At 41.3% G+C, this 12,728-nt stretch overlaps 1 protein-coding gene across 18 annotated transcripts in view; it reads right to left on the minus strand.

Moving 5' to 3' along the window:
- Window positions 1–457: 457 nt before the first annotated feature.
- CUL2 (cullin 2) overlaps window positions 458–12,728 on the minus strand; it is an 87,002-nt gene continuing 74,731 nt past the window's right edge. For all 18 annotated transcript variants that reach the window (XM_043541468.1, XM_043541469.1, XM_043541475.1 and 15 more), the window contains 3 exons: window positions 12,115–12,216; window positions 7,890–8,006; window positions 458–1,045 (listed from right to left, as the gene is read on the minus strand). In XM_043541468.1, coding sequence (XP_043397403.1) covers window positions 914–1,045; window positions 7,890–8,006; window positions 12,115–12,216 — 351 coding nt within the window. In that variant the 3' untranslated portion in view covers window positions 458–913. The remainder of the gene's footprint in view (window positions 1,046–7,889; window positions 8,007–12,114; window positions 12,217–12,728) is intronic.

Below are 12,728 nucleotides of genomic sequence, written 5' to 3' on the forward strand. Positions count from 1 at the left end.
ATAACAAGCAAATTTTGAATTACTGGTCAATTATATTCCTTCTCAGGAGCGTGATGACTACACTAACCAGTTGGAGATTTATGATAATCACTCTAACTTCATGAATTATGACACTAATTCTCTCAATTGCCTGGTTATTCTCCCGCTGTATACTGAGAGAAAGACAGACGCATATATACACACACATGGCCTTTAGACATTGACAAAATATATCAAAATTAGCCTGATCCCAGATAATCAAAACATGTACTTTAACATAAGTATATTCTTTTAAAATACTATTTTACTTACCATGTTCATTTTCAGCACCTTATAAACAAGTCCCCATGAAAGAGCTAAATCGGAGGGAATTCAAAAAATGAACATAATGGATACGGTTTTCAGAGCTTCTAGGGCCCCAGAATATCAACAGGCACGATTTCATAGCTACTTTTATAATCATTAACCTGGAAACACATTCCATTTCTTTATTTTTTTTATTTGACAAGCAGCAGTATCATGTTCATCTTTTTTATTTTACATTTTAATGTAGATACAATTATTAGGATATCTGTCATATTACAATATTTAGTTTAACTTTTTCTTTTAAGATACATTAAAAAACATCAACTGCAAACGTGAAGGAGGGGGGAAAAAAAAAAGCATGGTACCCAACCAAATTTCCACATTTCAGCAATACTTCACTCATTCTTTTAGTAAAGTTTTAAGAAATGTCATAATGACATGAGCTTGAAATATCTATAGGCATTTTCATTGACGCTCATGACGTGGCACTGGTGATGTTGTAAACAGCAGAAAAACAGGGGCTGCCAAGTGACCAGTTATGGAGGCACAGGCCTGCTTCTTCCCACAGGAACACACCAAACAGTGACAGCAATGATCTCCTTACAACCACACCTGCTGGAGAGCAATATCATGCTACATAACTGTATTCATCTGCTGAGGCCTGGCTTCGCTCGATGTATTGTTTATCTATTAGAACTTCAATACACTTCTTAATCATGCTGATACTTGGGTTAAACCTAGCTCTCGACTGGCTAATTACCTGTGGAAAAAAAAATTTTAAATGTATCACTTATTCATTAACATAGCTTCAACGTAAATGCAATATAATTTTCTCTAAAGAAAAAAAAGACCACAAAAATTATTATTACATACTATATTTCTGAGAGACAGAAAGCCTCCATCATGTACTAAGGTCAAAAAATACACATGGATTGTTTCTTTCCTGTCTATATCTATTTCTTTTATTGATTAAGTTTACTTTTACCATCAATGGAAAATTGTAACTTGCAGTTGCACCCCTTGGTTAGCTTGTAACAGAACAGATAAAGGGAAACATTCAATTTAAAATTCATATAGTGTAAATTTCTTTACCTATATTAACAATTTTTTATATCAGTGGTTTTCAACCTGTGGTTCATGGACCCCAGGGGGTCCACAGACTATGTTTAAGATTTCAAAAGGGCTCTGCACCTCCATTTGAATTTTTTTAAGGGTCCACAAATGAAAAGGTTCAAAATCACTGTCTTAGATAATAAAAAAGAAAATCATTTTAAAAATACAATGTGCTTTTCGCTATTTATGTTGTTTATTTTTTGAATTTGTCAGCTTGGCAAATACAGTAGAAATCAGTTAGGTCAGTTTCACTTCCGAGTTATAAGTACTGCAGTGTTTCATTTGTGAACATTATACAGTAGTTAGTTATTTGTAAAAGAATAGTTTCAATTAGAATTTAAAACTAAAACAATTATTAGTTGTAGGTTTTATAACTGTTTTTATAAAAAATGTTGAGGCAAATCTGAAGTGATTGACAGTATTCCTTTAACTTGGGTTTATAATCGGACTACCAAATGAATTATGCTCAAGATTACAAGTAAAGCGATAACTAAGGGTATGTCTGCACTATCCGCCGGATCAGCGGGCAGCGATCGATCCAGCGGGGGTTGATTTTTCGCATCTAGTCTAGACGCGATAAATCGACCCCCTGAGCGCTCTCCCATTGACTCCTGTACTCCACTGTCACAAGAGGCGCAGGCGGAGTCGATGGGGGATTGGCAGCAGTCGACTCACCACGGTGAAGACACCCTGGTAAGTCGATCTAAGTACGTCGACTTCAGCTACGTTATTCACATAGCTGAAGTTGCGTAACTTAGATCGACACCCCCTCCCTCCCCCCCCCCCCGGTAGACCAGGGCTAAAGAGGTTAAATCTAGCATTGGATCTCAGAGCTAAGCACGGTTTTCTCCTCATGCATCATCATAACTAAGGCTGGTCGTTTGTCGTGGCAAAAAAAAAAAAAAAAGGTAATTCTAGTTTTTTAAAAAGGAAGAATAGCAGCAAATAAGTTCATTTTCCTTTTGAAAAGCCATCACTAACAGTTTAAAGACCATATATGAAGAAAGAAAAATACAAAAATACACCAAATGATAAGCATTTTATGAAACACTCAGTAGCATGTTTGTTTGGACAAAACATGTCATCCATTCATCAATTACATGGTTTTAAAACCATTAAAAAAAACCTTGGCTCACTCTCCCATACTCCACTATACAGGACAAATAAAGACAAATTAGAAAAAATGGAGCCTTTCAGTAGCAGGTTGGCTGGGGTTGATATAGCCCATATTTTGAATGAAAAAAACCCTAAAAGGCACTTTCTGTAACAGACATCATGGCCTGACAGTCTTAATTATCCTCAGTAATCATCGGATAACATTTCCCATAACTGTACTTCACTTCTTTCATTCCTGCAGAGCTAAGAGGGAACGAGCTAGATTCTGTACCTCCTTATGCATCATAACCAAAATTGTCTGCTAAATTCTAATCCATTATACCTGTGCTGCTTCTGCCCCAGACTTTGAAGGAATTGAACAGATGCATTTAAATGCCTAATTTGGCCTGCAGAAACAATCTTTTTCCGGGACTAACTTCCCCCACACAGTGAGACATTTGGGCTGTGCCTCTCTTCTTACAACTACTCCAGGCAGTTCAGACTTGTTCATAAGATTCTGGAGCTTGGCCATGCCTTTTCCATTCACACATCAGAGGTGTTGAAACACTGAATTAGTAGATAAATTAAAAAAACCTATTCACCCATGATAACTAGATACACAATGATGGTGGAAGACATCATCATAGATCTCTCTCAACTCTTGTAAGAGTACTGTCCATACTCTTGAGCAGCCCGAGAGCGCAGGTCTGTGAGAGGCTAGGTGAGTCTATTACTTTAGAGGAGTACACTTTATTTTGCTGCTCAGTAGCCAAGCTGTATGACTACCACTGAAGTTCAGTGAGAGTCTAAGTGCTTAAGTCACTTCTGAAAATGGGATATATACTTCTAAGCCATTTAGGTGCTTTTGAAAATTTACGCCAGCAGGCGATTTGCGGTGATAAAAATGATTAGAAAGGAGAAAGCAACAATCTTCCTAGCAACGGAAGAAGGGGAAAAAGGAAATACAAGCAGACCTGGCTATCTGAGAGCAACAGTATCTTTTGCCAGGAATCTCTCATTTGTTTCCCAGGTGAAAACGATTTCACACTGCAACTGGATACAGGGGGGGGACATCCTAGCTCAGGGGTGGGCAAACTTTTTGGCCTGAGAGCCACATCTGGATATGGAAATTGTATGACAGGCCATGAATGCTCATTAAATTGGGGGTTGAGGTGCGGGATGAGGTGAGGGGTCTGGATGGGGATGCAGGTTCTGGGGTGGGGCCAGAAATGAGGAGTTCGGCGGGAGGGGGGGGAGAAGAGAGGCTGGGCTCTGGCCTAGGGCAGGGGGTTGGGATGCCAGAGGTGACGAGGGCTCCGGCTAGAGATGTGGGCTCTGAGGTGGGACCAGGGATGAGGGGTTTGGGATGCAGGAGGGGGCTGGTAGTTGAGCAGAGGGGTTTGGAGTATGGGAGGGGACTCTGGGCTGAGGCAGGGGGTTACGGTGTGGGAGGGGCCCTGGGCTGGGGGTGCAGGTTCCAGGGTGGGGCCAGAAATGAGGGGTTCAGGGTGCAGGAGGGGGCTCCGGGCTGGGGTGTGGGGGAGGGGTGCAGGAAGGGGCTCCGGGCTGGGGCTGAAGGGTTTGGAGGGGGATCAAGGCTGGGGCAAGAGGTTGGGGCATGGGAGGAGGTCAGGGGTGTAGGCTCTGGACAGCGCTTACCTCAGGCAACTCCCGGAAGCAGCAGCACGTCCCCCCTCCAGCTCCTACACGGAGGTGCAGCCAGGCAGCTTTGCATGCTGCCCCATCCACAGGTGCCACCCCTGCAGCAGCAGCAGCAGCAGCAGCATGTCCTCCCTCCGGCTCCACGTGGAGGCGTGGCACTGGCCAGGCAACTCTGTGCACTGCCCCGTCCACAGGCGCCACCCCTGCAGCTGCCATTGGCAGCGGTTCCCCGCCAATGGGAGCTGCAGAGCTGGCACTTGGGGTGGGGACAGCGTGTGGAGCCCCCTGGATGCCCCTATGTGTAGGAGCTGGAGGGGGGACATGCCACTGCTTCTGGGAGTTGCAAGAAGCCACGGCAAATGCGGAGCGGGGCAAGTCCCTGACCCCGTTCCCCAGTGGGAGCTCGAGGGCCGGATGGGGCCCGTATTTTGCCCACCACCGTCCTAGTTCAATGGACATCAGGTGGAGTTTGGTTCAGGGACCTTTGTTATTCACCGATAGCTAAGTTAGTTTGCTTGTATTCACGGTCCCTTTTTGCCTAGACAAGGCTCTGCATCACTCCAGCCTTTGACTTGAACTTCCTGTATGCTCCACTGTTGATTTATTTATGATATGGTTGTCATGGTATCCCACTGAGGCATACTCCTTCCTCTGGTGATCCTAGAAATCCTACAGCCCCAACTGGCCACTCATCTTTGGAAAGTTGATGCTCTATGAAGACTTTTTCTGATCTTGCGTATTGTGGAGTCCTAGGTGACTTCTTAGAGACTGGCATTCAAAGTCAGGAATCTGAGGGAGGATTTTACCACTGTAAGGGCTTCATGTTTTCTCCAACTGAGGGACCGGATCACTACTGATGGTGTTTTTACTCTTCTTCATGTCTTTTTTTTGGGAATGATTCCAGGCTCACAATAGGAATCACTGAAACTCTGCCACATGCAGTCTTGCACGTGGAGTAACCGCTAAGCATGAAATCAGAACACCCAGGAATTGCAGATGAAGATAGATGGATGACAGTTGTGTGGAGATCAGTGTCTGGATCTTACTGTATTGAGAAATCTCTGTGGACATCATAGTGGAGTACTTTTTGGTTCAGGGACTTCTGGGTCATTTGATGTTCTGTAGCTTTCTCAACTCTCTACACAAATAATCCTTTAAGAAGGGATTTAAAAATTCCTTTTATCAGTAAAATGGGGATAACGATGGTTACCTCCGTTGCAAAGCACTTCAGGATCTACTGATGAAGAGCGCTAGGTATTAAATCATCATATATCTGTATGCCAAAAGCATGGAGAGGGTCCTCCTAATCTTTCTGCAAGGCATCCTGGATTATGCTCTAAAAACATTAGTACAAAATGAAGCCCTGAACTACTCAAACTGGCTACTAACAATACCTTCATAAGCACCTTGGGGTACACAGATTAAAGGGTAAGGTTTTGTATTGATAGTGATGATTTCTGTAGGCAAAAGAAATTTCAGATAACAGGTCTGGACTGGACTATGCAAGGAAGCATCTGTTAGGTCCACGATCATTAGAAAGTCTACTGGAAAGACTGTAGTGATGGTGGAAGCTAGAGTCTCCAGGCTAAGTTTTGTTTTCTTCACTGATCTGATTGTTCAGCCTCTTGAGAGGTATGATGGTCTGAATTGGTGAAGATGTTTTGGCATGGTGAGTCCCAGGTGAAAGAGAGGACTGACTGCCCTGTGCTGAGTTGTCTCCGGAGGAGTCTTGGCTGGTGTAGGGTTGGATGCAGAGTCCCCTACAGGTTTGGACTATAAGACTCTTCCTGTGGGACAGCAAGGGTGTATATACTGAGAAAAACTGGCAGAATGTTCTCTTTCTGTGTGTTCTAAGAGGGTCTCCTCATAGATGGATCTCCTCTTGGCCTTTTACTTGCTTTATTTAACTTGCTGAACAATAGTGGGAAAGTAGGGAGAAACAGAAAGGCGCTTAACGGGTGATCACATTCAGAGCTGAGAGCTATAGAAATTTTGATTCCCTAAGTGAGGTGGGGACGCTGGAGAAGTCTGTGCTTGCTGCTACGGGAAAAAAAGCTTTAAAAGCATGGGGATAGCTAAAGTGGGAGTACTGAGCCACTATTGTGTTTGAGCTGCCAGCCAAAAAATCTGGTGCCTGGTGGAAGGTGTGTGGCCACATATGAACTGCCATTAGTACGTTCCAGCCTACAGGAAGAGGTGCAAATGTCTCAGACAAAGAAGTGACAATTTTTGCTAGAAAAATGTAATGGAACTGAAGGTAATAAGAAATCTGAATGTACTGACATTGACACGAAATAAAAACGTTGCAAGAACTGGGAAAGAAGCATTTCAACTTGGACAGTTAAGAAGCTAAAGTTTTAAATGTCACATATGGGTGTGACTTGTTCTTTGTGTGAACAAATTAGCCTAGAAAGAAGGCTGCACCAGCTTAGTGTTAATTCTTAGACTTCTATAACACTACACATAATTTGCTCTGCATCTTGGAAAAAAGTTTCAGAAGCACTTAAGTGACTTTGGATCCTAAGGCCTAGTTTCAAAAGTGACTAACTCCTAAGTGCCTAAATCCCTTTAGAAATTGAGGCTTATGGTCATACGTCAGTGAGGCATTTTTGAAAAGTTTACTCTAAGTTTATCTGGAAGCTATGGCTGACTACCTGATGAGTGGAGTGTCAACAAGGTATGTGACAACACTGCTGTGTGATTTTCACTGGTTGCCATTCAATTTCTGGGTGGAAACTGGAGTGTTGGTTTTGTCTATAAAGCTCTAAATGTTACAGGACTTGTCTTGATAGACTGCTTCCTTCCTTGTTCTGTATTGCCAGAGTGGAGATCTGCAGAGGCATCTGAGCAGGAGCGCTCTTCGGTTAAATTTGGGAAGGAGCTGCCAACTAGTTTTTTTCCTGTAAAACCTCCTTGACTTAGTAATTCATTCCTTCTCTTAATGCAAAATAGCCTAAATCTACCACCACCTGGGCATGCTGCAAGGCTCACCTGTCTTTTAGGCAAGGTGGGAGTGCAGAGGGAATGAGGTAGATACCGAGATGGAATGGGTTATTTACTTACTTACTATATTACTTGGTTATGATTGGATTTTGTTATAGGATGTAGGTGGCTTATCATATAGTATAATTATGTGATTTTAAGTGATGGAAGATAACCTAAGCCAGGGTTTTCAAGAGTGGCTAGGACTGAGGGTTTCTCAATTTTGGAGAGTTCAAACTAAGATATGTTACAGAGCTGATTTTCAGAAGGTGGGTGTTCAGATCTCAAGCTGAATATATAAGATTACTAGTGACTTTTGATAGATGCACATTCTGCGGGGTTTTTGGGGGTGGGGGGAGAATCAATGCAGTCTAGAGAATTTAAGACACTTTGTCTCTCCTTAAAATTGAAATGTAGTCTAAAATTTCAACATACTTTTAAAAACTGAGCTATAAAGCAAAATGAAATTCAGCCTTATCATAAGAGCTCTGGGCTTGTTGGGTACCACCATGAAAATTATACATTAACTCCTGTGACAGGGATAATTGCAGTACCAGATGACCACAACTAAACATTCCCACTTAAGTAAAACTCCTACATTCTGAACTAAAGCAATTCTAGAAAAATTCTTGCCAGTCATTAAAATATTAGTTCTGAGGGATACACTGCCTCAGTTTTGTGATTAAACACAGCACTCAGTCATCATACAGCTTTTCATTTAAATCATGATAACGGACAGCATTTCCTCTTACCTCCTGAATAAGAGCATTATGTCGCAGCACTTTACGTGCTTTCATGATACGGACTATAGCAGCTTGAAGGTACATTTTCCTGTCTTCATCTACAGCACTTCTGGTCTGCTCCATCTCCTGAAATATGGGAAAAATGGTGATGCAAACACACTACGATCAATAAACATTTAGAAAACATCTACAATGCTTCTGACTTTGCTAAAGGCAAAAAAAAGTCAAATTTTAACAATGAAATCTAGTTAAATCTCATTTTTAGAGCTTCTGGGCAGGATTCTTGTCTATGAGGTTACAAAGGTTAGTGCACATCCATTTTCCCTTGCAGAAGCGGCAAACCAGATAAGGAACTTGCACGGTTCAGGCTTCTGACCAGTATAAGACCGTGCAGTTCTGGGGTGCAAGACTGGGGGGAACTAGCTGGAGCCACTGTATTGTTGGTTCATGAGTGGCTGGGAAAGCATTCATGTAACTCAGCTGGGTGTGTCCCTGTGGATGTCTGTGTAAATGCAGTACCTGCCAGAGGTTTGTGGCTTTACAGCATCACAAAATGAGATGGAGCTCAGGCTGCTAGAACAGAGGGCTCACCAGTCCCACAGTCCAGGTTGCACCTCGGGGACCCCGTCACACTGCTAATACCCCTAAGCAGCCAAAACCACAGCTAAGGATCAGTATCAGAGTGTCCTGTCCAAATCCCCTTTCCCTGATATGTGTACATTGGGAACGAGATCAGTGTTAGAGCCTCTGTAGCCCATAACTGCCACCAACAGATCCCTCTGGAGCTAGATATTTTAGCTTTAGGAACAGATTGCACAGGTATTGCAGCCTGATCTACATAAAGCATGATATAAAAACATAATTATAGCTCTGCATATTTGCAGTGTTCACTCACTTTTTAAACTGTAAAGCTCTCCTAAAATTCTACAAATCCCTTTCTTATATGTAAATCCTTTTGAATTAACATTCTCTAATGAGAAATTGTTTAAAACTGTCCCAATCTGTACTAACAGCCCATTATTCCCCCACATACAGAGACAGAAATGCTTACTGTTTCAGTCAGATTAGAATCTATAAATTATGATTCATGTGATCAGTGTTTTATATAACAAAGAGAGATGCTCCTGCCTGGAGAACCTTAATTAATTCAGGTAGACATTTCATGAAGTGGTGAAGACGTCTGAAGAGATCACTGCAAAAAGACTCCATAAAAGAAGTATGTTTTCAGGAGGAAGATGTTCTTGAAAGATGAAAGGAAAGTTGCTTGGTATCTGAGATGAGTGAATTCAAAGCACAAAAGGTGCCATGGAAGAAGGTGAAAATCTAAGAATGGGATAAGAGTGCAAGGGTAGCTTCAGAAAGGCTTAAAGTGGAAGGATAAAGGAGGAGAAAAAGAGCACATATAAAGGAGCACGACAGCTGAAATGGATCTTAAAAGGGAGGCCTGGGGCCTGGACTTCGTGAAAAAGGCAAGAGAGCTAGAGATGAATAAAGGTAAAGATCCTGGTAGAGGGAAAAGGAATAAGCTATGGTTTCAGGATGTTATGCTCAGTAAAGGAAACAAGGAATGACATGTAATCCTATTTCCATTTTTATACAGATGTGCCTGCAGCTGGCTAAGTTTTAACAACAACAACCTTGAGATGACAAAAAAATGAAGACTCTAGCAGTCTTACTAAAGAATGGTTCTATAAAAGAGATTTTTCATAGAAGCTCTGAAAGGTGGCAAGTGAAGCCCAAATATGAACCACATAGAAGCCTTGGGTGGAAACTTCTACCTCAAAAAGTTGCTACTGCATTAGCTGAGTATACTTTAAACAGAAAGGGAAACAATTCAGGTTTTGATGGGATTCTTTTAATTCAACATCCACCTTTCAGGAGACAGATACTGGGCTAGATGAACCATTGGTCTGACCCACTATGGATGTTCTTATGTTATATTCACCTTGATAACAAGCATATAGACACACACACACACACACACACACGTATCAAAAATATTGCAAAAATTTAAACAAAACTAGGCATTCAAAAAAGAGTTATTTCTGAAAAGTTTAGTGGTGGTGTTGATTTTGAACGGGCTTTTCTAAAGGCTCTATATACACAGTTGCATATACTCTGAAGCAAATGGCAACTGAACAGGGCCTGTAACAAGGTCTGTGGCTTCTCTGATACTGGCAGACTGGGATTTCTATAACAGTTTCATTTCAATTTAAAAATGTATTTTAATAAATAAGAATATGAATAATATAAAAATAAATACTGGAGCACACATAGTAATTGCATGTTGTTTCTGTATTATCTATTTCCAGTGTGTCTTAGATTTCTGTATTAACAATGCAACAACACTGCAGAAGTTAGCAAGGGAAAAAGATATGCTGGAAGCTGTTAGATCTTTGGACATTTTAGGAGGTGTGGAAATCAAACTGAAATTGTGGGATAAACACATTAGTTGCATATTTCTACAAGAGTGATCAGCAGTCAAGTAGCAGACACCATAAAACACCAACATTTTTATCTTGAGAGCTGAAACATATTGAAATGAATAGAATAGTTCACACCTCTCAGAACTATTGTTCCATGCTGTTCACTCAAGACAACATCACACAGTATACTAATTCACACCTCGCTCACAATTTCAAGCTTAATCTTCAGAGCCATGAGGGTCAGAAGCAATTTTTAAAAAATTAAAGTTTACATTCTGAAATACAATTCTGTGACTAGGAGCAGGGGAAGTAGATTCTGCATCCACAGAACCACTGAATACTTGGTACTTCAATTTAAGTTAGTGAAACCCATTCTTCACAGTTCTGTAGTTTTAAATAGTTTCAAGAATGGTTTTGAAACATAAAACATTCAGTCTGATGAAAATAGGCACTTTTGAAATCTTTGCAAGTCCATATTTATCTCCTTTTTCTAGCAGTAGTAAAGGTAAGGAAAGACATTCTGATACAGGTTTCTGAGTTCTGATGTTTTAAAAAGGGTCAAACTAAGTAATCCTTTCAGGGCTGTGATTAGGTTCTAAGATACTTTTGTTTAAAAAGCACTAACAAAAAAATAGCTGCCTCAGAAGGACATGGAAGGCTAAGACATGGACATGGAAGGCTAAGATCAGAGCCAGAATGTACCCTCACGCTCACAACTTCAAATTTGATTATATACAGAACTCAAAATAGAGATTCCACAATTTCTTGGGTTTGTTCTTTCGAACAAAGCCAGATATCCTACCATTTATTATAATATAATGTATTCCAAGTAGGGGATACTACCTTTAATGAAGACAAACAAAGTTAAGGATATTAAACAATAACAAACGTGTTACAGTATTAGTCTGTATAACTATAGATTTCTTTCATTAATATAACAGATATAGATATTTTTAATGGATTTTTTTAAACCCCTTTGTAGATACACTTGGATTTGTTTACACCAGACTTACATTAATTAAGGGCATGGCTACACTTGCAGATGTAGAGTGCTTTGAGTTAAACCAGCCTTCGGAGAGCGCAGTAGGGAAAGCGCTGCAGTCTGTCCACAGTTTCAAGCGCACTGGCCACATTTGTGGTACTTGCAGCGGCATTGGGAGTGGTGCATTGGGAGTGGTGCAGCTATCCCAGCATGCAAGTGACTGCAACTTGCTTTTCAAATGGGGGCAAGAGGGGCATGGAGTGTGGCAGGGAGTGTTTTGTGTGTATGTGGGGGAAGAGAGCGGGTTTTTGGGGGGCTGAGAGCATGTCAGCATGCTGTCTTGTAAGTTCAGACAGCAGCAGACCCCCTCCCGCCACAGCATTCCACACTAATGGTTGCTTTGTCTCAGAGCAGATAAGCAGCCGGCTGTCAGAAACGGAGCTTTCAGAGGACATATCCGCATTCCTGCAGCGATTCCAAAGCAATGACAAGAGTGGCCACTTGACTTAAGGGGATTACGGGACATTTCCGGAGGCTGATCAGAGCGCAGTAATGCAACACCTCGTTCACACCGACGCCCAGGCGTTTCAGCCAAGGCGCACCAAGCGTTAATCTTCTCGCCGAGGTGGAGTACCGGGAGCGCTCTAGCCGTGGAGTCAGAGCACTCTATGTGCCTTGCCAGTGTGGACGGGTAGTGAGCTAGGGCACCCCAGGGCCGCTTTAATGCGCTCTAACTTGGAAGCGTGGCGAAGTCCTTAGATGAAGTCAGTTTTAAATAATGCTTTTATTAAACTGTTGACTTTTATTGATGTTGAAAAATACTTGCCTGTGGTGTGTCTTTCTGCATTGATGTGGTAATTTTAAATTTTGTTCGTTTACTGCTGAAGTTCATATTTAATGAAAAAGTAGACTCTGCTTCTATATCTTCCTGCAATAAAAAAACCACATTTATGAATATTAAAATACACAAATGTTGCCAAAAAGCACAAGCAGCATACACATTTTTTAAGGTGGCTAACAGTTTATGGGGAAAATTAACACACCTAAATAGGACTCTCATATGCACGGTCAGAAGTCGACTGCAACTTATTAAAGTTTTGGAATTCTAAAGATCCATTTGAATGGAGTTCAACTTTTCTCATGCTACAGCTTATTTGGGCTGTAAAATCAGCTTATTTTAGAACCAAAATGAACAAAAAGAACACTGCCATATATAAACAGTGTTAATCAGTTCAAACAATGAAAGCAATTTTTTTCTATTACTGAAACTAGTTGTTTTAGTATTTCTAAAATACAATTTGGAGAGACTTTTTTGAGAACACACAGTGCATTTAAGCCAAGAGAGGAGACTAGGATTTCCATTTATCTATAGAAGAGTTTTGGGGAGACTGCTGCATTTTCCACAGTCAGTCATTCTATACATTGCATGGTTTGCTTGAA

This window comes from Chelonia mydas, chromosome 2 (genome assembly GCF_015237465.2).
Source record: "Chelonia mydas isolate rCheMyd1 chromosome 2, rCheMyd1.pri.v2, whole genome shotgun sequence".
Lineage (NCBI taxonomy): Eukaryota > Metazoa > Chordata > Testudines > Cheloniidae > Chelonia > Chelonia mydas.